A 27,804-nucleotide genomic window follows, 5' to 3' on the forward strand; every position below is an offset into this window, starting at 1 on the left:
GGCAGACTCTGAGGTGCTGGCGCTGAGCTTTTATCTGCTAAACCTCGGGGCAGAAGACAGCAATCCTCACCCCCTGGTCTGTGCTGGAGGGACTAATTGACAAGATGTGGCTGCTAGTAGGGAGGACTTGGTACTTCAGTGAGCAGCACCTTGAGGGTCTGCTTGGCCTGAGGGCCCAGGTAGAGGTCTGGAGGAGCTGACCTCCCTTCTATAGCAGCATGTTGCCAGCGGGTAGATGTCGCATGATAGCCTACCTGCACTCCTCTGAGAGTCGGAAGAATGCTGTTGCCAGAGCTCTCTGTGTTTCTGGCATGAAGAAACACTGTTCCAGAGCCAGGAGGGGAAGTGGGTAATAGTTATAGCCCAGGGCAGCAGCTTTCCTGAAGAGTTTCTGAAGAGGCTGGTGGGGAGCTGAACCTGCCTACCAGGTTTCCTCTCGTCTAGGAATTGGTCAAGAACTTGCAGCATCAATCTCCTGCAGTTCCTGGGTGATTGATGCATTGGAGCATGTCAGTCTATGGAGATGTGGCAGCCTAGGGCAAGGCCAGAAGTAAAGGCCAGCAGGCTGGACTTTCATGCTAAGAAGCATCCCTTCCTGCCTGTCTTCTCCCTCCTCACCTCTCCCCTGCACGTGTGGCACTGACCTCTCTAGGCATCTTGAGTTGTAGACAGGGCTGCTGGGTTCGCTTTTCCTTTTAGCCTCTTTGCCTGTACTTCCTTCACAAAGTCCAGTTGGCATGCAGGTTGGGGCAAGGTCCTCAGGACAGGCCCAGGAAAGGCCCCTCTTATCTGAGAGAGAGAGGTGGCTACCCTGGGGGCTTTACTAACAGCTTGTTTGCTGAGGACCTGCTTGAATAGGGAGTGGAAGAACCTGCTAAGGCCTGACCCTGAGAAGTGGAAGGGCCTGTGTGTCCAGGAGCGGGTTTAGTACCGCTCGCTAGTCAGGTCTTTCCAGTGGAAGATGAGTGTTACCTCATAGCGATTTATAAAACAGAGCAACAAAAATTTCTTTCCTTTCCCCAAAGACGTTGGCTTCAGAAGCTTAGGAGTCAATCCTGAGTATTTAGACATTGCATTTATTTTATAGTAATAACTAATCAACGGTTAATCAGTCAAGCCACCCCCTGGGGTTCTGGTGGTTGTTGAAATAGTACAAAAGTGATCATCAGAAAATAAGCCATTCTTCACACCAGTGTCAAATTAGCATCTTGACTTTTAAGGGATTAGGGCTCATCCTCTTGGGTATTTTAGAATCCTCCAAGAGACTCTGGGCAAATCTTTTATTTCTATCATCTGTTTCCTATTTTATATTGATATATTTTGTGGTACTGGGGATTGAACCCAGGGACATCATGTGTGCTACATAACTGCTCTACCACTGAGCTGTACCTCCAGACATCTCTAAAGTTAATCGATTAATTAATTTTTTGTACTGGAAGTTGGAACTCAGGGATACTTCACCACTGAGCTCTATTCCTAGTCCGTTTTATTTTATTTTTTTATTTTGAGACAGGGCTTCTATAAGTTGTTGAGGCTGGCCTTGAATTTGTCATCCTTCTGCCTCAGCCTCCTGAGTTGCTGGGATAACAGGTGGGAGCTGCTGTGCCTGGCTTTAAATCCTCCCTTTGGAGTGAGATATAAAGGAAGAGATTAGAGGAGAGGAACAGACAACTGGTCACATTTCTATAATTGTGTACAACACATCTCATTTTGTTTTTAATTGTACAACACTCTTACACTGATCTGGAAAAATATTTAATACAGTTGTACTTAAAATGAATATTGGGTCCAAATGTCAGGGCCAGCCAACAGTGACGTGACTCAGAAACCAGACACAGTGACATGATTGCACACACTTGGACATGATCGACGGACATTTCACTGTCACAAAACAGGAAGTCAGAGTGATCAAGATGTATTTGGTGACTGAATGAATGAGTGCCCTACTCTTGGGCATTCACGTATTCTCCCGATATTCAGTGCCTCCAGTGGTCCAGGATCAGTTCTGGTGTGCTCAGGATATGGGCGTGAACTAGATTTTTATTTGAGCTGGGGTCTTGACCTCTCAGTACCTAGAGTCACTGACATGTTCAGGCTGATGGCGTCCAGATTGCCTCCTTGGGATCTCACCCAGGGCGGCTCACCAAGAGCGCATGGCATCTCACCTGCTCCTCCTGCCTGGAGCTCTCTGGGTTTCTGTTGGAGCCACTGCAATTCCCTGCAGCTCAGTGCCCATCAAGACTTCTGTTGAGAGCAAGTTTTTATGGAGGATCAAGTGAAGGGTATGCAGCCCACCCACTCCTGAGAGTGATTTTTAACCCTTTTTGGGTTAGGGACCTCTTTGAAAATCTTAAGAAAATTGGAGGCCCTTGTGGCCTTCATGGGTCCCTGATTTTAAACCCCTGTCCCAGGTACTTTAAAATCCGTTGTTAAATCTAGCCACATCTGTTCAGGTGATGCTTGGATGTCCTCATTTGAGCCCTTCTGAAGTTGTTTCTCTGAACTATATTTTGTCATTGGACTCTGCTGGTATTCAGGGGCATTGGAATGGTCTCTTCTACATCCCCATCACTGGGCTGGCTATGTCCTGCCTCAGTCCCTTCTCTGTATAATAGTTGGAATGATCTGTTTTTTAAAGCAACCAGTCTGACCACATTGCCCTTGCTTAAATCCTTCAAAGTCTCTTCTTTGCCTTCATGAAGAAGTTCAGTGCCTTGGGGTGGTATTCTGAGCTCGTCCATCCAGAACTTGTCCCAGCCTGTCATTCATGCCTGGTGTCTCACCACATCCAGGCGCACGTGCCCTTCTCAGCCCCAACAGCTGCTCCATCCCTCCTTCACTGCTGCCTGGCCTGAAGAAGACACTGAGGTCCTGGGTACACTGTTACTGCACTGCTGATTTTCAGAATTACTTGCAGGGATGATTCATCTGTGACACTAATATGCAGCTAGTATAGGTGAATTTGAACCCTGAAAACTTAATAGTGGAAAAAAAAAAGAATAAAAGCTGATACTCTGCAGATTGCCGCTCTGGAGCATCACAGTGTTCATTGCAGGAAATAATGGAATAGCGCACTCAGCTCAAGCGAGAAACGAGATTTATTTTAAGAATACAGGAGTCCTTTTTCTGACCCTAGGGACAGAAAGATAGCAGGAACTGAGAACACAAGTGCTGCCAGGGCTTCCTTGGCATTGGCATAACCACCATTGTGCACACTCCCTGACCTCCGCTGCTCTCTCCTCACTCCTGACAGCCCTGGCTGATCCTGCCCCATGCCCCATGCCCACCCTGGCAGCTAAGCATTGCCAAAGGGCAGACACGCTGCTGGGTCTGAGTCTTCTCTAACTGTTTTATTCGGAAAATGTAAAGATCTGCAGGAAGCTTGAATGAATGGCCTGATTGGTCAGTTAATGTGTTTTGCCGCATTCGCTCAGTGTGTGTGGAAGTGAACGCGCCCACAGCATGCACGCATGCTGTTGGTGTGGCTGAGTTGTGCAGGTGTGGAGAGCCCCAAGACTAAGGCAGGAGGATAGCAAGTTTGAGGCCAGCCTAAGCAAATTAGTGAGACTCTGTCTCAAAAAAATAAAAAGGGTCGGGGATATAGCTTAGTTGAAGAAAACCAACACTAAAATAGGTGATATCTTTAGAAGGAGACCTCCCTGAAGAGTTCAGGTGTTTTTCTTATGTTGGAATTTACTTTCTTTTAGTGGAAATATAAGATACTCTCTTAGAATGACTATTTACTATATTTAAACACTATCTTATGGATTCCCCCACCTCAGACTGCTAAAAATAGAGGAAAAGTTTGATCCAGTCTTAGCTTCTTCTGATATCACAGTGGCCCTTACTGTTTGAAATCTGATTTTAGGTAATCAGGAACACAAAGGTAAGGGTGCCACATCAGATAGGGACAGTTTAGGGGAAAGCCCTATTTTAATGACATTTGTAAAATCAGAACTGAAACAGGACAAGAAAAACTCTAGGAATGAGATTTCCTGGTCAGTGTTTTTGGGTTTAAATTGTGGTTTGGGGTGTACGTTGAGGAATTAGAAGTTCCTTTTTTATGCTTTTTTTTTCCCCCTCTGTGACATGGGAAAACAACATTCTTATATATAGGACTTTTGTTGAATTTAAAGGAGAGTATAGCAGTCTTTTATGTGTAGTGTAGAAAAGTAGAGCAAGCAAAGAAAGAATGCCTAATAATGTTTTGATAATATTTTGTGTTGAGACTATTTTTAGCATGTATTTCATATGTTCTCTGTGTGATAAAAATGAGGTCACAGCTGGTTTTTCTTTCCTACCCCCAGTGCTGGAGATGGAACTCAGGGCCTTTTGTGTGCCAGGCAAAGGGGATGGAGCTTTACCACTGAGCTGCTCCCGCGTCTCTTAGTAGTCAGATTAGTGGATTGCACAAAGCCATTCTCTTGGGAGCTTCCTGTCCATATATTCCCTGGGGATCCTCAGGTTGCTAAACCAGTCCCAGGGTATCTCCGTTGTAAGAATGGATAGTCCACTGAAGAGTGTTGCCTGCTCCAGGAGAAACACTCCCCGTTTCTCTTACCTGTGGGGAGCCTTCTATGGGCCTCCTCTGTCTCTTGCAGTCCATAGTACGTATCACTTAGTCTTGGTTCTTCATTCCGCTTTCCTTTTCCCTCTCTTTCCCTTCTCTCTCTCCCTTCCTTCCTTCTCTTTTTTTCACCTGGGTTTGTGGAGGTGGTGGGGGATCCCAGCACAGTGAAAATCTGTCTTGGAAAACTTCTTTGAAGCGGCATTGCAGTGAGCAGGGATGTTTTGTCTGTTTACATCACTGAATAGAACATCTGCATTTGACATCTCAGGCTGAAAGTGGCATCCATGCTTAAGGTGACTCATATTTTTTTCAAGAATAGTGAAATGTGCTCTTTTTTTTAAAAAAAATTTATTTGTTCTTTTTAGTATATAATATTTTTTAAAAATATTTTTTAGTTGTAGGTGTACACAATAGTTTTTTTTTGTTGTTTATTTTTATGTGGTGCCAGGGATCAAACCCAGTGCCTCATGCGTGCTAAGCAAGCACTCGACCACTGAGCCACAACCCTGGCCCAGAAGAGTGGATTGCACAAAGCCATTCTCTTGGCATATTTTGACATATTATACTCACATGGAGTATAAATTCCCGTTCTTGTGGTTGTACATTATGTGGAGTTTCACTGGTGTGTATTCATATAGGAACGTAGGAAAGTTATGTCCAGTTGAATCTGCTGTCTTTGCTGTTACCATCCCTTCATTCCCCTTTGTCCAATCCAATGAACTTCTTATGCTTCATGCCCCTAATTATTCTGTGTACATTCACATATCAGAGATAACCTTCTGCTTTGGTTTTTTTGTGGGGGTTGGCTTATTTTACTTAGCATGAAAGTTTCCAGTTCCATGAATGTGCTCTTTTAAAGCTAGTGATAAACTGGGCGCTGTGTGGCAGCGCAGCCTGCTGCTTGGAAGGCTAAGGTAGAAAGAGCACTTGAGTCTTCAAATTTGAGTTCAGACTTGGCAACATAGCAAGATCCCATTTCATAAAAAGATAATATTAACTAGAAAATTGTTGATTTTATGTGTAGCACATTTTTCTAGTATTTTTCACTTTTTCTTTCATTCATTCAGCAGATATTTAAAGACAGCCTATTATGGGCCAGGCACCATTTTAGACACTGGGAATACAGGACAGTAGATTGTATTTTGACATCTTACACTTACATGGTGTATAACTTCCCATTCTTGTGGTTGTACATGATGTGGAATCACACTGGTTGTATATTCATATTTGAACGTAGGAAAGTAATGAAAATCCCTGCTCTTAAGAAACTTAGGTAAGTTGGGCATGGTAGAAAACACCTGTAATCCTAGCAACTCAAAAGAGACTGAGCAGGAGGATCTCAAGTTCAAGGCCAGCCTAAGCAACTTAGTGAGACGCTGTCTCAAAATAAAAAGTTAAAAGGGCTGGGGATGTAGCTCAGTGATTAAGCACTCCTTGGTTTAGTCCCTGATACAAAAAAAAAAAAAGGTGGAAACTGAAGTTCGGAGATTAAGTGATGTATCTTGAGTCTGCATAGGCAAAATGTAGTACAGGTTAGATTTGGATTTGAAATCAAGCAAGAGCTCTTAAGTTCAGCTATCTTTAAGGTAAACTGAACACTTGAAATAAATTTCTGAATATGATTTCCTTTGAGAACTTAAATGGTTTCCTCATACATTCCTCATATTGGAATATACACATGAACACATTTTCAGTTAAAATACCACCTTTTTAATTCAGTAGATCATAACTGCAGTGTTTATATAAGATATTTTTGTTGAATTCTCAATAAATCTGAAAGATCATAGAATTCTCCAGGAATAGTATTTTCAGTGGGTTTTGAAGGATAGGTAGGATTAATTTTTTAAAGTTATATTCTATTTGAAACATACAAAAGCCAATGTTTAACATAAGTTTCAAAGTATAGTATAAATATTTGTGAAGTCATTACCCCCAGTTGTAAGTATGCATTTTCTCAGCATGGATATAATACCTGGGAACTTAGCATTGAATTTTTTTTTAAAGCCCCTTGGGAGATCTCTATGCCTTTCCAAGTCTTCTTGTATCCCCACCTCTTCCCATCAAGGATTACTCTTGTTTTTAAACTTTGTATACATGGAAGCAGCAGTCTATATTTCCTTTTTTTTAAAAATGTTTTTTACTTACATATGGACTCAATATCTTTATTTTGTTTATTCATTTTATTTTTATTCATTTAATCAGCTGAGGATCAAACCCATTGCCTCATATGTGCAAGGCAAGCGCTCTGCCACTGAGCCACAACCCCAGCCCAGCAGTCTATACTTCTATACATCTTGCTTTTGCTCTCGGTTGCAATGTGGAGAGTCATCCACATTGTTGCATAGAGCAGTGGTTCATTCATTTGATTACTCTATAGATTCCCGTTAGGAGTGTACCATAATTAATTTATCTTCGCCTGTAGTTATTGTTATTATTATTAGAGTACTGGGAATCCAACCCAGAGGTACCTTACCACTGAGCTACATCTCCAGCCCTCTTTATTATTTTGAGACAGGGTTTTGCTAAGTTGCTAACTAAGGTTGGCCTTGTACTTGGAATCATCCTGCCTCAGCCTCCTGGGTTGCTGGGATTACAGGCCGGCAACATCATGCCTAGCAGGTTCATCCATTGTTATAAAAGTACTTTTCATATTCATTCAGCCCCTTGTGTCCACATATCAGTGGTTCAGCCAACCCTGGATCAAAAAATACTGGAGTGAGTGAGTGTGTGTGTGTGTGTGTGTGTGTGTGTGTGGTGGTGTGTATCCTCTGTACTTAACATGTACGGTTAAGTATATGTCAGTCTCTAAACAGTGTAATAGAACAACTATTTACATGGTCTTTATGTTGTCTTAGGTATTATAAGTAATCGGGAAGTGATTTAAAGAATATGAGAGGGTGTGTGTAGGTTTTATGCAAATACTATATCATTTCATATAAGGGACTTGAGTGTCCATGGATTTTGGTATGGGGGGAGTCCCAAAAACCAACCCCATGGATTCTGAGGGATGACTGTACCATCCTATTTAACAACTATAGGAGAAAGTTATATCAGGAAGAATTTATCAGCCCTGTTCTTAGCTGAGGAAATGGTACCACATTAGGTGTTCCCTTTTTCCACGTGGTTTCCCAGTCTGGGTCCAGCCAGCAGCAGACCCTGAGAGCTTGCTCCAGATCCCAGATCTGCCACTTGTCAGCCTTCGCAGCTCATACCCAGGCCAGCCATTGACCATCTTCTCTCCCTGCCTCTTACTCCCTAGGTAGTCCTCTTGCTGATTGTCTTTGTTTCCTGCAATTTTTGTTCTGCATAGAAGCCAGAACAGTAATTTAAAAATGTAAGACAGGTAACATCATTTTTCTGACCTAACCCTCCTTGGATTCCCAGAGACAGTGCCCCCACCCCTGCCTCTGGGCACATGGAGTCTGACCCCTTCCCACCTCTGGCCTCCTCTGCTGTTTTCCCCATGCACATTCTGCCTGGACCTCCATCTTGCTGACCTTGAGCCTGCCAAGTGCATGCCCAGCACGCCTCCTGCATAGCTGCATGGCTGCTCCTCTTTCTCTTCAAGGGCTTTCAGGGCCCCCAGAGGCTCTTCCATCTAACTTATGTGAGTGCGGTGCAGGCCCCTCAGTCCTTCCTGGCTTCACTTCTCCCAGTGGATCTTGTGACCACAGAGCACTTTTGCATTTGACTGTTGTCCTCTTGACCTCAACTGGAACAGGACCTCCTTGAGGGCCAGGACTGTGAGCATACTGCGGTACTTCTATTGGGCTCTCGGTGAATGTCATGGTGAATGTTTGAAGAGGAGTCATTGTCAGCCTCCTAATACGGTGTCTGCTCTTTGAATATCTTTTTTTGGAGATTGAACCCAGGTGTGCTTTACCACCCAGCTACATCCCCTGACTTTATTACTATTTATTTATTTTTATTTTGAAACAGGATCTTGCCAGGTTGCCCAGGTGATCCTTCTTCCTCAGCCTTCAGAGTATCTGGGATCACAGGCTTGTGCCCCTGGGACCAGCTATTACGTTTTTAAATAATTACTATGATTGCCATGTGGAGAATGGATTGTAGGGGAACTGTCATAGCATACTTTCTTAACACTTAGGATCTCCCCAATACTTAGATTTAAAAAATTGTGTGTTGGGGCTGGGGATGTGGCTCAAGCGGTAGCGTGCTTGCCTGGCATGCGTGTGGCCTGGGTTCGATCCTCAGCACCACATACAAAAACAGAGATGTTGTGTCCACCGAAAACTTAAAAAATAAATATTAAAAAAATTCCCTCTCTCTCTCTCTAAAAAAAACGTGTGTTATTTATACTGACATAAATATATAAAGGAACATATCAGCAAAATAAATTGGTTAAGGGCTTGGACTGTAGCTCAATGGTAGAGCACTTGCCTCACACGTGTAAAGCACTGGGTTTGATCCTCAGCACCACATAAAAATAAACAAAGATATTATGTCCATCTACAACTAAAAAAAGTTTAAAATAAATAAATAAATAGGTTAAGCTATTGCTCTAGCTTGTTGCATTTTGAAGTCTGCCTCTGGATGACTTTGGTCTTGCAGTTGTCCATGGCTGAGCCTTTCCCCTCAGGGCCATCCTCTGCCATCCAGTGTTGGTGATGTGGCTGGCACCTTTAAAAAAGAAGGCAGTTAGTAGTGGTGGTCTTTTCTGCTGGCTGCATTTGATTTGGGGATTGTTTTGGAACTGTTGCTGCCCACATCAGATTGACCACTCCCATCCCATCTATAGTAGTTTGGTTTCTGGGGAAATAGTGTGTCTTCCTGTTGTCTCCAGGGTTATTATCCAAGCCACTGGTGCCTAGTGTGACTTTTTCTTCTTTTTTTTTTAATGGTAGTGGGGATTGAACCCAGGGGTGTACCACTGAGCTATATTCCTTTTTATTTTATTTTGATACAGGGTTCGCTAAGTTGCCCAGGCTAGCCTCAAACTTTCAATCCTCCTACCTCAACCTCATAAGTTGCTTGGATTATAGGTGTGTGCCCCTGTGCCTGGCTCATTGTGATAGTTTTGATACTAGACTTTGTATGTTTTCACTCACAGTGATTATAGGAGACCATCAGCCATAAATCTGACTTTCAGATATATGTCAATTTCAGAGGTATTTCAGATGTTGAGGAAATTGTTTTGCCTTTGGTCAGAAAGAAAAGAAACAGATTGTGAGCACCTTCTGCCTGTCAAATAGGCAGTTTGTGTGTTAGGAGATAAGGCCCTCAGTTTGATTGTAGTTTTCCATGCCAGCCAATTAGGATGTAATCTTTTGAGTTTAAAATTATATTTTAGGATATGAGGATGCCGACTCATAATGGTGATGGGGACAGCATGGGAAGAATGGAGGACCTTTAGATAGGGCAAAGGGGACGGAGGTAAGGGAGAGGAGAGGGCAAGGGGGTAGGACTGATGGTGGAATGAGTTAGATGTCATTACCCTAAGTACATGTATGAAGACACGAATGCTGTGAAAATACTTTGTACAATTAGTGACTTGAAAAATTGTGCTCTATATGTGTAATATGAAATGAATTGCATTCTGCTATCATATATAAGAAATTAGAATAAATAAATAATTTAATTAAAAAATTATATTTCAGGGGCTGGGTTGTGGCTCAGTGGTAGAGCACTTGCCTAGCTGGGCTTAATTTTCAACACTGCATATAAATAAATGAATAAAATAAAGGTTCATCAACATTTAAAAAAATTTTGAAAAAAAAATTATTTTTCAGAAAAGAAAATGTTTCCTTAGAGTCTAGAGTGTTTCCAAGAGACTTCTTAGAGAACTTTGCATTGGTTACTAAATGCAAAGCAGAAAGTTACATGTTTCAAATTTTACATATAAAGGTACCTGCCTGACAATGTTCAGACAATCAGTAAGATGAGATGCTTATGTTTCAGCCCAAACTCCATTCAAGTTCTTCTAAGTGGCTTTACTGTTTACATTGAGTTATTTGGAACCTTTTCCACTTACCTCTCCAGTTTGTTTGATTGCTGCCTGCTAAGGAGGATGATTTTGCAGTGAACTGAGTCTAATCTCAAACTTTTTTGCATTTTTAAAAAAATCATAAAATACAGATTAACAAAATCTACTCTTTTTTTTTATATTTATATTTTGTAGTTGTAGTTGGACATAGTAACTTTATTTTATTTATTTATATGTGGTGCTGAGGATCGAACCCAGGGCCTTGCACATCTCGCTAGTGCTCTACCACTGAGCCATAACCCTAGCCCCCAAATCTACTGTTAAGTGTAACTTCAGACAGGTTAAGGACATTCACATTGTTGCATAGCCATTGCAGTCACCCACCTCCTAGACTCCTTTCATCTTGCAAAACTGAAACTGAAACAGTTTTCAACAAACAGTGACTCTCTATTCCTCCCTCCCTTCCAGCCCCTGGCAGCCAACATTCTACACTGTGATTTTGACTACTCCAGGAACTTTATAAATGTAGAATCAGTCAGTCTTTTACTGACTGTCCTCGAGGTTCATTTGTGTTTTAGCTTATGTCAGTTTTCTTCCCTTTTTGTGGGGAGGGGCGGTGATACTAGGGATTGAACTCAGGGGCACTCAACCACTGAGCCAAGTCCCCATCCCTGTTTTGTATTTTATTTAGAGACAGGGTCTCACCGAGTTGCGTAGCACCTCACTTATGCTGAGGCTGGTTTTGAACTTGCGGTCCTCCCGTCTCAGCCTCCCGAGCCGCTGGCATTACAGGTGTGCACCACTGAGCCCAGCAATTTCCTTCCTTTTTAAGGTTAAGTAACATATATCATGGTAGGGCTGGGATAGAACTCAGTGGTAGAGGACTTGCCCAGCATGTCTCAGACCCTGATTTCAATCTCTAGTACTTAGCCTCTCTATGTAGGTATATGCACTAATACACATACACACAAACACACACACACACACACACACACACACACACTTATACCTGGTAATTCTGTATGCCATTTATTTATTTGTTCATTTGTTGATGAGACACAGTACAGAATTTTTTCTTTGAGTCTTTGCTTTCAGTTTTTTGGGGTATATTCTCAGGTGGAATTGCTGGATCATATGGTGATTCTGTTTCAGTTTTTTGAGGACCCCCCCCCCCCCGCAACTGTTTTCATAGTGGCTGTATCATTTGACATTCCCATCAGCAGTGCATAAGGGTTCTTTTTTTTTTTTTAAAGTATATATTTATTTTTTAGTTGTAGGTGGACACACAATATCTTTATTTCATTTTTACATGGTGCTGAGGATCGAACCCAGTGCCCCACGCATGCTAAGGGAGCGCTCCACCACTGAGGCACAGCCCCAGCCCAGCATAAGGGTTCTGATTTGTCAAAATCCTCACAATCAGGCAAATAGTTTTGTTTTTTTTTTTTTAAATAGTAGCCATCCTAATGTGAGGTGGTATCTAATCATGGTTTTCATTTGCCTTTCTAAAATCTGAAATCTTGAAAGTGGTTTAAGGAAGGAATATGAGGCCTCTGCTTTACCAGGTCACAGTGGACACGGACAGATTTGTTGTAAAGCTTTTGTGGAGGCCCTGGTAAGAGAGGATGGTGGCCTGGATACAGTGGAGGCATGGGGTTGGGAAGAGGTGGACTCAAGAAAAAGTGACAAAACTTGGTGATAAATTGGCAGTGTTTGAGGAGGTGAGGGGGAGGAAGAGGGCATGCATGGACCTCTAGGTTTGAGTAATAGGCTGGAACAGGTGGATTCCTGCCCTCCACCCAGTTCTTCCATGAAATAAATATTTCTTCAGTTTCTTTCAGAAATTTTTTTCACCCCAGTGTCCGCTCTCCCATGGGTGATGTGCAGTGACCTCTGCTCTGGTCAGTTCAGGTCAGCAGTGCCCATTTGGGAGCAGATGCTGTGCTGGACTTCATGGAGATTAAGACGAGTGGAACAGGAGGTCTGGGGGACTCCTTTACACACAAATTAGTGAGGATCCCAAGTAGCTTTCACATGTGTGGGTCATACCAGGTCAGCAAGGAAAATTAAAGAGGTTTAAGAAATATTTATTAATTTTTAAAAAATCATGTTAGCATAAATAACATTTTTAATGAAAATACATTTTGAACAACAAATTTGGTGAGAGTTGGGACATTGGTTTTACTTTTGCAAGTCTTTTAACTGTCTGAATCAATAGAAGACAGTTTGATTCTCATATTAACTTTGGTATTTAATTTGTTACAAAATCATCTGAAAAACTCCACTGGACACTTGTTAAGAGAATGGGAGTGAAAGAGACAATTGTCTTGGTATTTTTATAAAAATAGTTTTTGCTTCAGAGACTTTCTGGAAACGTCTTGGGGACCCTGGAGATCCTAAACGGTTGGTGTAGTGATGCAATTACAGACTAGAGTCAGACTGCATGAGAACAGAAGCCAGCTCTGCCACTTGGTAGCCAGCAGTGTCACCAATGTATACAGTGTTTCTGTGCCTCAGTTTGTGCCTAGATAAAGTGGGTATGTTACAGGCACCTGTCTTAATGGGTCATTATGAGGATTAAGTAGGTAAATACTTATAAGTTCTTAGAACCATGCTACAAGGTAGTAAGTGCCACAGAAGTATTTATTAAGTAAGACTTAATATTTTCTTCAAGGAATTTATATAATCTAATTAAGTAGACACAGTGACCAACCAAACAACTTCAGGGGTTGATGTAAGTTCATTGAAGTTCCTTTGCAGCAGAGGCACAGGGAGGGGCTGCTGAACTTTTAGTGAGGACTCTGGGGGAATTCTTGTCTAAAAATGATGGGAGGAGCAGGTTTTCTGCAGTGTTAGGGTGGTTCCTAGTTCAGATGAGGCTCCCTGTGAGCATTTGCCATCGTGAACTTTCATTCTTCCATATTCCCAGCAGAGGAGCTGTCCAGCCTGGTTGATTTCCTTCTCTCTGATGCCTGCTCAGGCCCAGCTGCCTCAAGTAACTTTGTATCCTCATACCTGTGGCAGCAGGTAGTCAGTGAGTTGATTGAGTGCCTAGAATTAATGACTATGAAAATGTGAATAAAACATTTTTGTGATCTACTGTGATTTTGTGGCACATATTTATAATTACTTGATAACTCTGGAGTATTGAGAAGAAAAAGTGGCAGATTATATTTTCATTGTAATCAAGTAAAAACAACAAAATCATTTGCTCCTGAAACTATTGGTAAAATTTGTCTTAGTGTAACTTTTTTCTTTCTCTCATTGAATTAAAATGACTATTTTAAATCTTACCTATTTTAAGTGATCAAGTGATAGCATTTAATTAAAATGGCTCACTGGGGACGTAACTCAGCTGTAGAGGGCTTGCCTAGCATGTGAGGCCTGGGGTTCCATCCCTAACATTGAAAAATATAATCTCAAATAAGTAACAGGCTCGGGGCCTTACACAATGCTTATTGGAAGTTCAGTCAAGGAGGTACAGTAAACAGATGGTAAGGTGATTAAGATGGTCTTTAAAAAGTGAGTTGGCGGTTTGCAAGAAAGCTGATTTGCTGAGTTACTCTCTCAAATGAGTGCTTCCTTTTCAAGGCCTATGAGGCCATGAGGCTCTGCTGTGGCCCTTGATGTCGTCAGCAGCGGGGATACAGTTATGCTCAGGTGCAGTGTTTCTGCTGTTGAGTCACGCAATGCCCTCTCTCCCCTCCTGTTGTAGATCCGACGGCGGCGCCTGGCACGACTTGCTGGTGGACAGACCTCCCAGCCGAGCACCCCGCTTACCTCTCCCCAGAGGGAGAACCCTCCAGGGCCCCCGATAGCAGCGTCAGCCCCAGGCCCCTCCCAGAGTCTTGGTCTCAATGTCCACAACATGACCCCAGCTACCTCCCCAATAGGTGCAGCAGGTAAGCCGCAGCTTCCTATCTGGGAAGCCTGTACTTCTGATCTCAGCTTTCTGCTAAGCCAATGGTCAGGAGGGTCCACCGCAATGATGGCAAGCAGTAGTGGATAAAGATTTTTGCAGTGTGTTTTGTTATTGTCTGCTCATTTTGGTGATGATCTGTCGAACTGGTGGATTTCCTTTGCCTTACCTTCTATCTTCCTTCAAACAGGCTCAGGTTTCATCTCTGCTGGCAAGGGGATTAAGACTGAATTGGGTCCTGCTGATTTTATGAATTTGTTGATGCTTTCCTTTTTCCCTCTCTCCTATCTTCCCTTGCTCCCTCTGTTCCCAGGGTTTTGGGTATGATAAGCACAGCCTCTACCACTGAGCTACCCCCACCTGTTAAGAAAAAATAATATAAAAATGCAAAAATTGATTTCATGGTCAAAAGACAAATTTCCTTTATGCTGCATTGGCACAGAACTGGTTCTCTAAATTTTCAGGGTATGAATGTCTCCTGGGGCTGAAGGTACAGCTCAGTGGTAGAGCATTTGCTTAGCATGTGCAAGGCCCTGGGTTCCATCCCCAGCACTGCAAACAAAGCAAAACAAATCAGAAAACTTCACCTGATGTGATATTGGGTAACTACCTCATTGGCAACCATTTAACTATAGTCAAGATTTATTTCTTTAAACAAGCTGATAGTTGATATCTGGAACTCTTGAAAAATAATGATGTTGAGGGGCTGGGATTGTGGCTCAGCGGTAGTGCACTTACCTGGCATGTGTGAGGCACTGGGTTCAATTCTCAGCACCACATAAAATAAATAAAATAAAGGTCTATCAAAAAAAAAAAAAAAAGAAAAATAATGATGTTGATTTATACTGCATATTTGAAAAATATTTTTTCCATGTGACCTTTTCTTTCTTTTTTTGGTACTGGAGATTGAACCCAGGGTTGCTCTACCACTGAGCCATATCCCCAACCCTTTTTATTTTTTTCAGTTTGAGATAGGGTCTTGCTGAGTTGCTGAGGGACTTGCTAAATTGCTGAGAGTCTCTCTTTAGTTGATGAAACTGGTCTTGAACTTGTGATCCTCCTGCCTAAGCCTACATAGCTGCTGGGATTACAGGTGTGTATCACCATACTCAGCTCTATTTGAACTTTTCTATCATACAAAATATGGTGTCATTATAATAATTATTATGATTGCCGTTTTATAATTTAAGCCATTAGAAAGTAGATTCTAAGATTGCATGGATCATCATATCTAATAATTTGATCTATGACTATTAGTTCCATGATTATTTCATGTATTCTGCCTTTGTCAACCTTCCAAATAATCTGTCTTCTTGAGCTAGGATTATTTGTTAATTAAAAATATTTCAGTTACTATAACTCCTTAAGCATTGGTGGAGGTTCCTTTTCATTTTCCAGAAAAAATTCTTATCCTTAATTCTTCTAACATTTTGTGTGTGTGTGTGTGGTGTGCTGGGGATTGAATCCAGGACCTTGTGCAGGTGAGGCAAGCACTGTACCAACTGAGCTATATCCCCAGCCCTCTTATCCTTAATTCTATTAATTATAAAAGAGGGATATTCAGGCTAAAAATCAAAATTAGTAATGAATACCTTTGTCTGAAATGTTTCTTCTGTATAACTTTGCAAAGTGTAATTGTCTTTCAGTAGGACTGAAATTTTAGGGTTCCAGTGGTGATTTTATCTTTTCTTTGGAAAAAGTGCTAACAGCTGTTCTATTTGTCTCACCATGATCAGGCCATACCCGCAGTTCTAGAACTTGTGCAGAGGAGTGCCTTTTTCTCACTTTATCTTTCTTGCTTTGTTATATCACAATTCTGGTTAAGTCCCATTTCTGTCCTGTCCTCTGTTTCATACCCTGGAACAAGACAAATTCATGATCACAAACTCAAGTGGACCCATAATACTGTCAGGCAGTTGCAGCATATTTCCCAGTCCACTTTTCTTTCTAAAATAGATGTCATACCTTATCCTCCAGTCGTCACACATTATACTCTCTCAGCATCCTGTTTCATTGAGAATGCGGATACAGGCAAGAGGGAACCTGTACCCCCATGGCATCCAGCTGCCTGCCTCTGCGTGTGCTCAGTTTTTCTTAGAATGAACTGCCTCTGTGTCATTGAAGCTGGGTCCTGAATCCTGTTCCCTCTGACTTACTCCGGGCCATGGTTCTAGTTGTTCCTTTCTCTTGTCCTGCCTCATCAGTTCTCCCATCTCAAGGGGATTTTTGTAGTAATCTGTATTCATGCTGTTACTTCTCCTGTTATGGGAATTTTAGAAAGGAACTCTCTTAATCTTGTTTCCCCTGCCAGCTTCCACCCCATTTTTGCAGCTCTTCACCCCAGAAGTTTTGGAATGAGTCTAGTCCTCCGAATCTCCTCCTTTTGTCCTTGTATCCTCTGCTAAATTGACTCCAGGTGGGGAGGCCTTTTGTGGTTTGCTCTGAGTCACTGGTCTGATCTTTCAGCCTCTTTTGACACAGGCTATCACCATCTCTGCCTTAAAATACTTTTTTCTTTTGGTTTTCAGAATACCACTCAATTCTCTTGGTTTTCATCCTGTCTCTTATCTGCTCCTTCTTAGTATTTCGCATGGTTCTTTTTCATTTCCCTGATTTCTAAATGATAGGATGCCAGGGTTCAATATTTAAAATCTTGTTCTCTACGTCTGTGTTTTCCTTATTGATTTCATCTGTTCTCCTGGCTTTAATTACTACCTCTAATTTGATGATTCCTAAGTTTATATCTTTGGCTCAGACCTAATTCTTTTTTTTTTTTTTTTTAAGAGAGAGAGAGAGAGAATTTTTAAATATTTATTTTTCAGTTTTCGGCGGACACAACATCTTTGTTTGTATGTGGTGCTGAGGATTGAACCCGGGCCGCACGCATGCCAGGCGAGCGTGCCACTGCTTGAGCCACAGCCCCAGCCCCAGCCCAAGCTCAGACCTAGCATCTGAAAATTTATAATCTAATGGCCTGTTTGACATCTTTGCTAGTATGTCTTGATAAGCATCTCCCAGTTAACGCCTCTAAAGTGAAGTTTTGATAGTTCCTTCATCTTATCTTCTTCCAGGCCATCATTTCAATAAGTGATAACTCATTTTTTTTTTTTTTCAAGTTGCTTAAGCCTGAAACATCATCCCTTTTGTTTTTATCTTATATGCTGGACTGTGGATTGGCATACTTTCTGTAAAGGGCCAATTTTTTTTTTTTTTTTTAACAGACCATAAGGTAACAGCTATTCATCTCTGTCCATAGCACAAAAGCAGCCGTAGGCAGTATGTAAACAAACAAGTGTGACTGTGTTACAGTAAAACTCAACTCAGTGAAGCAGGTAGTGAGGGGACTTGGCCTGTGGGCTGCAGCTTGAAGCCCCCGGCTCTCAGCCCATCAGCAAACTAGAAGAAGACCAGATTGTCAACTTCTGCTTGTTACCCCTTGTCCCTTCCTAAGCCCGAGGCACCAGCATCTCTGCTCTGTTGCTGGGGAGGCCTCTTGCCTGGTCTCTCTAGGCCCATGCTGGCTGCACTCTCAGCACCCAGCCACCGAGCCCTGGTGCATAGTGCAGTGTTTCGTAACAGCAGTGTTGTTTCTTACAGCAGGTTTATTACGTTGTCACAAACTAACAAACACTTGGGTGTCCTCTCAGTGGTTAGCTCTTGGCAGTGCATCGAAATGCCAGTTTCTCCATAATCTCCTGATTATGTTTCTCACATAATCACCATTATTCATAATTACAAACAGGTGGTTATATTAGCTATGCTTTGGCAGGTTGGATAAACAAATTCGTGATTTATTAAATAAACAAGTAAAAAGAAAAATAAAACCCTCCACAAGGCAGATTGTGTCATCTCTTTTCAGAACCCACCAGTGGCTCCCTCCCTTCCTCAAGACAAAAGTCTTTTAGAGCCCCCACCATGCCCCAGGGCTGTGTGTGATCAGCAGGAGGTGTGACCCCTTTCCCACTGCTCTCCTGTTTTCTCTGCTCAGGCATGCTGATTTTCTTGGTCCTGGAACATTCCAGGCAGGACCCTAATTTGGGTCATTTGCGTTTGCTATTTCTTTGCTTAGGCTATACACACTTTAGAAACAATGCTTCAGGTGTTACTCAAGTGTCACTTCCTCAATAAGATGACCTTGGTCCTTGGCCACTGCCTGCAGTTGCTACCACTGACATGGATCCTTTTCTAGCTCTTAACTGTCAGCAGATACTGCAGGTGTAGTAGGGTGTGTTCTGTTTTGTATGCTCACCTATTGGCAAGGACTTGTGCCCATTTTGTTCACTGCTGTGTCATCAGTGCCTGGATGTTATTCATTAAATCATTAATAATGAGTTGGGTTGAATTAAGAAATGATTCGTAACAGATAAAGCAAAATGACATGGGCATGTATAACTTAAAGAAATTTTAAGAAAATATGATAGCTGTGCATTTAGAAATGAAAGGTTATCTATCACAAGGAAGATAATTGCTTATGCTTGTTTTCTGTTGCTTTAGAAGTTAGCGGGCCCATGGCTAGATTTATCATCCACTGAATGTGAAGGAGAGACTTGTGTTCAGAGTCAAGAAGTGTTTCTTCCTACCTGCATGCCAACCAGTCCCCACCTTGCTTAGCTTTGGAGATCAGAAGAGATCTGGCTCAGGGCTGCAGGCGTGTCTCAATGGGAGGGCACATGCCTAGAATGCTGGAGGCTCTGAGTTTCATCCCCAGCACTGCAAAAAAAAAAGCAGAAGAGATCTGATATGATCAGGGTGGTGCAGCTTAGACAAGGGATTGTCTTTTTCTTTCTTCTTTTTTTTTTTTTAGACTTTGTTCATTTATTTATATGCGGTGCTGAGAATTGAACACAGTGTCTCACACATGTGAGGCAAGAGCTCTACCACTGAGCCAAAACTCCAGCTCTGTGTCTTTTTCTTTTTTATTGTTTTAGAAGTGCTTTCTATCAGACATTGTAAGGAGCCCCTTATCTGAAAGCCTTAGGGTGCTTTCAGTTGCAAGTAACTAAATCAAGGATTGGGAAGCTGTAGGGGGTCCCGCAGGTTGATTCTCCAACATGCAGACCCAGCATCTTGCCATACTCTTGGCTTCTGTGTTCATTTCCCAGGGCTGCCCCAACAAGGTGCCATAAACCTGATATCTTTTTTTTCATTTTTTGGTACTGGGAAATGATCTAAGGGGTGCTTAACTACTGAGCCACAACCCTAGCCCTTTTTATTTTTTATTTTGAGACAGGGTCTTGCTAAGTTGCTTAGGGCTTAAGTTACTGAGGATGGCCTTAAATTTGGAATCTTCCTATCTCAGCCTCCGGAGCTTCTGGCATTATAGGCATGAACCACCGTGCCTGGCTTAATCCTGATGTCTTAAAACAGTAGAAATATATTTTCTCAGAATGTGGCATCTTTGTAAGAAGAGGGAATTTTGGACAGATTCACACAAAAGGAAGACAGCCATGTGAAGGTGAGACAAGATATCAGTCTTCCCATCACAAGTCAAGGAATACCAGAAGTTGCCAGAAGAGCAGAAAAGCCAGAGATTCTTTCTTAGAGCCTTTGAAAGGACCATGGCCCTGACAGCACCGTTTATTTTATTTTTTTTGGGGGGGGGGTACTGGGGATTAAACTCAGGTGCACTAGACTGAACTACACACTGAGCTCTATTTTATATTTTATTTAGAGACAGGGTCTCACTGAGTTGCTTAGCACCTCGCTTTTGCTGAGGCTGGCTCTGAATTCGCGATCCTCCTGCCTCAGCTTCCCAAGCCACTAGAATTACACGTGTGCACCTCTGCCAGCATCTTAACTTCAGACTTCTGGCCTCCATCCTTCTTATAAAGATGCCAGTCTTTGGATTAAGGATCACCCTCATCCAGTGTGACCTCATTGACTTGCTTGCATATGCAAAGACCCAACTTCTAAATAGAAATATTATTTACTTTTCTTTTTGTGGCTCTGGGGCTGGAATCCATATGTCATGCATGCTAGGCAAGTGCTTTATCACTGAGCTACAGCTCTAGGCCCTTTTAAAAAATTTTTTTTATTTTGAGTCAAACTTGCTGAGTTGCCCAGGCTGGCCTTCGACTTGGGATCCTTTTGCCTCAGCCTCCCTCTTGCCTTTTATGCCTGGCAAGAGTTGAATTTTATTCAAGGAACATTTACTAACATTATGCTTATTCATTTTCTCCTAAAATTAAAACAACAACAACAACAACAAAAAACCCAGAGCAAAGTATTTTAGATGTAGAGAGTAACGTAAATGTTACCTGTGACCCCTGTGGAATCCTTGGTGCTCGCCACCCCTCCCCTAACAAGAGGTTGTTGGTGTTCCACATTCTGTATTCTTCATTCTCAGAAATTTCTTAATATTTTTGCTGAATTGTTATTTCAACTTAAAATAACAGGAGAGAAAGGCTTTGGAAAGAAACAATGAGTTTATTCAGGAGTAAGAAGGGGATTATTATCCAGAATGTGCATTCTTGGACAGATAGGCTTATCTAGTGGTGCAAAGGAAGATGGGGTTTTTAAAGATCAAATGAGGAAGGCTGGAAACAGTTATTATTGGCAAGAATCAATAACAAGGGTGGCATCAAGGCTGAATAGGCAGTTACTGGGCAGATGTCCTCATGGAAGTGTTTTTTGTATATGAATGCAGTGGCCTTTGTGCAAAGTCCCCATAATGGTTTTTCCCAGAGGCATGAGTAGGGGGAGCTCCTTCTTCCTCCTCCCAGCTTCAGTTTGGTTTGGGTTTGATCCAGGTAGCTCTGTTTTGATTCAGGCAACTTTTAGTTATTTGACTTTGCTTTTGCATTTCTTAAAACTTTACGTATATGGGTCAGATTTTTCCCTAGGAATGATTGCCACTTTTTAAAAGCCATCTTTGGTTACTCTACTTTGACATTTAAGTGATAGGGCTTACAGCAGGTCAAGTGCAGTGCTAGTTCCCTGGAGTGCAAAGACAGTAAGACTCAGTGTCCTCCTTGAAGAGCTTACAGTCCAGTCGAGCAGAAGCGTTCTTTGAACTTCTTTTGAAAATCTGGTGGGCTGGGTGTAGAGCTCAGTGCTGAGCATGTGTGAGGCCCTACATTCAGTCCCCAGCACAGACAATAAAAGAAATCACATCTGTTTATTAAATTTCTGGGAGGGATTTTCTTAATTTCTTTCCCATCTTTAGGGTTTTTTTTTTTTTTTTTTTTTTTTTTGTGAATGCATCACCTTCAGGACGTTTTAGGCCCTCTTGGATGATTTTTAAAGTCTTATTTTGGAATAATGCTACCTTCCCTCAGCTCTCTTTGATGTTTACCCATCACACATCTTGAATTTATTCAGCTCAGGCCTTACCCTTCCTGTTTTGACTTCTTTTAAGAGATGGACATTCTTGCCCAGGATTCCCACAATGAATCTTTTATTAGCTGGTTTCATCTTGTCAGGATTCTTAGGTCTTGTGGAACCTGTCCTCAGGTTGTCTCTAGAACTGAGTTCTTAGCTGTTGTCTTTCCACAGTTCCTCTGGCAAGATGGTGAAACCTTTAATTGACTTCTCACAAAATATTTTTAAATACATATAACAACATACACATGATTATAAAACAAAGAAGTTATATAGAAATAGCTTTCAAAATATTTTTAAAGGTGATGATATAATTATTTATGTTCCTTTATTAATTTTCCAAATCATAAAGACCTAGGGCTGATCAACCAAGTGCTGTCATTTCAGCCTCAAGTCCTGTTTTCCATCTGTGGATCCCAGTTAAGGCTTTCAGCTTTAAAAGGGAGAAATGAATAGCAGAGCCTTTTTGGGACTAGTTAAAAAGCCAAATGAATTAGGCATGGAGGCATAGACCTGTGGTCACTGATACTCAGGAGGCTGAAGAAGGCCAGAGGCAAGTTTGAGGCCAGCCTAGGTAACTTAGCAAGACTATCTCAAAATAAATAAAAAGGGCTGGGGATGTGGCTCAGTGGTAAAGTGTCCCTGGGTTCAACCCCCAATACAAAACAAAACAGTAGCAGGGGTCTGGATCAGAATTCATTTCCTTTGCCTGATTGCTGGTCTTTTTCAGCCTGCTCCTGTTCTTACATTTGAATTCATGTCAAGTGCTTAGGTTTGCTGGGCACTGAATTAGAAACCAGGGGTACAGAGATACGTGTTTCAGTGAGTGGCCTCGAGGGCTTCGCTGGTGACTAAGTGAAAGAGACTAACCTACGACATGTCCAGGTGCTGGTGCTGGCTGCCTGACAGCACAGCCGCAGACAGAACCTCTCAGGCTCATGGCCGTGGGCTGGGGATTTTTTTTTCCCCTCCTGGAGCTATTCTATGTAGGTGCTTGTCTCATGGAAAATTCTGCCTTGGTCAGAATATAAATTAATACAGCCCTTATGGACAACAGTAATTCTTATGGAGGTTCCTCAGAAAACTAAAAATTAAATCACCATATGATTCAGTGATCCCACTGCTGGGTTTATCTCCAAAGGAATTGAAATACGCACACTGAAGAGAGATCTGCACTGTGCTCACTGCAGCCTCGCCCCTGGTGGCTGAGGATCTCAGTGTCCATTGTCAGATGAGTGAATAGAGAAGGAGGGGTATGTGTGTGCAGTGGAGTACTGTTCAGCCTTAAGAAGGGAAGTCTGCCACTTGCAGCACATACATAGACCTGGAGGACATTATGTGAAGTGAAATTAGCTGGCCTAGAAAGATAAACTGCATGATTTCATTTATATGTGGAATCTAAAAATCTTGAACACATGGAAATAGTATAATGAATGGTGATAACTAGAGGTCAGGGAGGGGGATGGACAAGGGAAGGGAAGATAGTTGATTAAAGGGTACAAAATTTTAAGGGAATAAGCTTTAGTGATCGTATAGAATGGTGACTAAAAATTAATAATGCATTATATATTATTTAATAAAAACAAGATTGTTACTTTCAAACATCCTTCCATATCCCCTTACAGTTGTTATTCTCATCTCTCAGAGTTTGATCTGATAAAATTTGACCTCTTTTACATTTTAGTCTATTTTAGTAGTTAGCAGTGGTTTACTAACATCATAAATTCACGAAGCCTTGATTTAATATTTATTTGAATCATTCTCTGTGTTAGGTTCCATTCTGGGCCATATTGCTTGTTGTTTAGTGAGAAAATGAACAATTAAAACCTCTTGAAACCCGTCAGGTGGTGCTGATTGTGGGGAGCACCAGAGTGGTGCTTCAGGGAGGACTGCAGGGAGCACCTCAGATCGAACATTTCTAGCAGAGGCCTGAGTGAAGGAAAGGAGCTTGCCTGGCAGGATCTGTGGGGTGATCTTTTCAGACTGAAGAAAAGGAGATGCAGAAATCCTGTGGCGAGAATGGGCTGGTGACGATTGCTGGTGCAGGGGACAGTCCTCTTTTAATGGCTTTTTTCAGAATTTTGAGTCTAATAAGCATCGTTATTGTTTAGTGTATTTGTAGGAATTTTAACTAGAAGCCATTTTTTTTTTTGAAGTAAATTGTTTTTGGCTATGAACACTATCAGGAATGTGTTAAGATTCTCCCCCCAACTTCTACTGGGTCTGCAGCTTGGGAGAGGGAGAAGGTTTAAGTGGGGGCTGCTTGTGCAGCTCAGCAGTAGAGCATGCGCTTAGCTGACCCTGGGTTCTGTCCCCAGGACCAAACAAAACTGCTCCAGAAAGGCCCCGGGGCAGAGCTGCAGTGGCCTCTCAAAGTCCCCTGGGCTCTGGAGTCTGCTGCTCTTGGTTCTGTCATGTACATTGCATCCCTTTTCCCGCCCACCTCTTTCCTGTAGCCGAGGGAGATGCCTCTGTTCCCTCCACCTCGTCACATCCTCTCCTTTCACCAAACACATTTTATCACATACATTTTAGTTCTCTGAATGTAACAAGTATGTCCTGTGCAGCCTGGTCACTTCATGTCTCTGAAGTGGCATTTTGGCTACTAAGGGGTGTTGTGTCATTTCTGAGCTGGGGTCATACTAGTTACTTGGTGGATCTGGAACAGGTGCTGATGTCTTCCCAGGGAGAGGCATGTAGTGCTGGGAATGGGCTTCCTGTTGTGATGGGGGGCGGTCCATCCTCTCGCTGCTCTCCCTCATCCTGCAGTCTCTGCGGTGCTCACAGCTTTACCAGCTGCCTGCATCTGACTCCAGGTGCCCGCTGGCATTCTGCCTATGCAGGGGACACACACTGCGCCACAGCACTGCTTTCATTCCTTAGTCATGCTTCCCAGTGCAGTGCAGGCGCAGGGATGACCCTGTGTGTGAGTGGTTTCCATAAAACTTGTCTCTGTTCCTTAGGGAGCTGAAGCGAGGTAGGACATGCCACTTCCCTGTGCCCAAGTCCTGCTTGTTTTCCCATTTCCGTTTCCCACATTTCCCACGGTAATCTGGTCCAAGGACTTTTGAAGGTCCTCTGTAACTAGGCACCTCCCTCTTGATATAACTGATGTGCTGCTTTTCAGAGCACATCCTCTTCCTGTCCTAGAAGTCCTATTCACCCTGGTAGCTCTGTAACCAATAGATACTGTGCCACAGTAGCCAGTCTTAATGGTTCGTTTGTCTTGTTTTCCTAACCAGATTGAAAATTCTGAGGGGAAAAAAAAAAAAACAACTATCTTATATTTCTCTTTGATCTGTTGAGCTCACAGTCATGGCCAGATTGATTTGGGAGTATGCTGGGAGCTTTTCTCCCCATCTCTCCTCAGTTTCCCATTTGGTGTCTTTAAGGGAAGTGAGTTTAAGAAAACAGGTTTCTGAGTCTTTGAATGCATGATGGTTTTTCATCTTTAATGCCTTGGATTGAATGTTGGTACTTGAAAAACCTTACTTTGAGGTTGAGCATCCGGGCAGCTCCAACAAGCAGATATCTAGCAGATTTGGCAGGATTCGTTCCCTGAAGTGGAGTCTTAAGTCATCCTTCCCTCTTTCCTCTCTGTCCCCATTGCTTTAGCTAAGTGAGACTCTTTTGTTCCTTCTGCCTCTCCCACTGACTGGGGTTTTGTGATCCTAAGGAAAGCTCAAAAATAAGTTTTTGCCTTTTTAAAAAAAAATTTAAGTCGTAGATGGACATATACCTTATTTTTATGTAGTGATGGAACCTAGTGCCTTATACATGCTAAGCAAGAGCCCTGCCATTGAGCCCAGCCCCAGCTTCGGTTTTGGGCTCTTGTTAAATCAGATGATTGACCTTCTTGGGGCTGTCAGCACAGTACATGAAAGAGAGTCGGTCATCATCAACCTGAGAGAAAGCCTTTGCCAAGTGCCCCAAAGCATCAACTAGGAACTGTTGTTCGGTTCAGTTTCTTTTGTTTCTGAAGTAAATATATATGTTTAGGAGAATGCATAGTTGTTATTGTCAACACAGCATGGTTTAAAAAAATAACTGGATACCTAACTTTAATAGAAACAGAAGGGACCGGAGACTTTTATACTTCAGTCCCATCATTGTACAGATAGAGAAATCAAGGTGCTCGAACTTAAATGACTGAAGTTACAGAGTTCACTAATAGCACCTGCTTGATGCTGCAACCATAAATTTAAAATGTATCTCCAAAATCCTGTTGCACTCAGTGAATAGTTCTAAAGTACCCACTGTGAAATGCACTGTTTGTTATTGAGGGGTGTGGGAGTTATATGCACATATCTTTTTTTGGCTCCAGGAGTTGAGGCTATACTTTACACTTATTTGTTAATTGTGAGTTATAGTATTGTAGTATCAATGGATCAACAGGAATTATACTTTGATTATCTGAACCCATAGGTTAGGGGGAAAAGTCCCTGGAGACTGGTGGGATGCATTTGCCTTGTCTTTTTTGGGGGAAGGGGGTACTGGGGATTGAACTTGGGGGCACTCTACCACTGAGCCACCTCCCCAGGCCTATTTTGTATTTTATTCAGAGACAGGGTCTCACTGAGTTGCATAGTGCCTCGCTTTTGCTGAGGCTGGCTTTGAACTCGCTATCCTCCTGCCTCAGCCTCCCAAACTCCTGGGATTACAGGTGTGTGCCATTGAACCTTGACTTGATTGATGCTCAGCTATTATAAAAATGGAGCAGGTACTGAGGTAGTAGAGGCTCATCTGTTTTTACACTGGGGAGTTTGCCCTGAGTTCTTATCTTGTTTTATGGATGCCTGCAGGTGTGACTGTAGAGTTTATAAACACTTTCACATTCCATTGGATTTTTTTAAAATTTTCTTTTTTATTTTTTTAGTTGAACACAACACCTTTATGTATGTATGTATGTATGTATTTTTATGTGGTGCTGAGGATCGAACCCAGGGCCTCAAACATGCTAGGCAAGTGCTCTACCGCTGAGCCACAATCCCAGTCCTCCATTGGATCTCCACAGCAGCCCTGTGCAGATGCCAGCATCACCCATGCAGGGAGAACTCAAGCAATCTGACTTGCTCAAGGTCATGATTCTAGACATCATGGAATCAGGGCTGCAGGCCTAGTGTTTTTGTAAAATAAATATTTATGATACCTTTCTGTCATGACAGTTGTAATACATAGAATTTCCATGTGTACACCACCTGGTTTCCTCTAATGTTAAGGTGTGGTACATTTGTCAACAGTAAGAAATGACCCTTGATGTGCTATTAGTAACGTGAGTCTCCTTACATCTGTGACAGCATTTGTCTCTCTCTGTTTTTTTTTTTTTTTAAATCTTGGCAGTTTTGAAGAGTCCTGGCCGGTACTTTGCAGAATATCACTTGGTTTGGGGTTTTCCCCTTAGGCTGGGTCTTGTGGTTTGGGAGAGGACTCTCACAGGAAAAGACTCTGATTGTGTCACGGCAGGTGTGTCAGAGCCACCATCTGGTTGTGTTACCTGCACTGTGTTACTAAGGTCCTGTTTGCCGGGTGTGTCCACTGTGAAATGACGGTTTTTCTCTTTCCACATGCACTTCTTGGGTGTTCTTCTGACAGCAGCTGTATTCAAGGAGTGGTTTCACTTTCTGGAGCGGGGGATCTGTAGTATTTGAAATTCTTCTGTAAGGAAGATTCATAGATTCATCCCTTCTTTGTTATTTATTTAATCTTTTGCTTGTATCAATATGAATTCATGTATATTTACTTTATGCTTTGGATTATACCCCAAATAACTATATTATTTATTTATAAAAAATGTTCTGGCTTTGGCCTTGGTAGCTGTTGCCGGCTGGACTCTCTGTCCATTGGCTACCCCCATGCTTTTAGTTGCTGTTGTTGTTAAGCATCAAATTATGTACTTTATTTATTTTTATGTGGTTCTGAGAATCGAGCCCAGTGTCTTGCATGTGTCAGGCCAGCTCTCTATCCCTGAAACCTAGTCCCAGCCCTTCCCTTTAGTTTTTGGATCATGTTCTTCTGGATAATGTGGACACTCCAGGTTCACCTGCTTCAGCT

General features: G+C 42.3%; 1 protein-coding gene across 5 annotated transcripts in view; it reads left to right on the forward strand.

The window, feature by feature from the left end:
- The window catches only part of Ube4b (ubiquitination factor E4B), a 114,121-nt gene that overhangs the window by 14,468 nt on the left and 71,849 nt on the right, over nt 1-27,804 (forward strand). For 4 of the 5 annotated variants that reach the window (XM_071617334.1, XM_071617336.1, XM_071617335.1 and 1 more), the window contains exon 2: nt 14,230-14,416. The exons of the other annotated variant lie outside the window; for it this stretch is intronic. In XM_071617334.1, coding sequence (XP_071473435.1) covers nt 14,230-14,416 — 187 coding nt within the window. The remainder of the gene's footprint in view (nt 1-14,229; nt 14,417-27,804) is intronic. 5 annotated transcript variants of the gene reach the window in all.

Source organism: Marmota flaviventris, chromosome 10 (assembly GCF_047511675.1).
Source record: "Marmota flaviventris isolate mMarFla1 chromosome 10, mMarFla1.hap1, whole genome shotgun sequence".
Classification (NCBI taxonomy): Eukaryota; Metazoa; Chordata; class Mammalia; order Rodentia; family Sciuridae; genus Marmota; species Marmota flaviventris.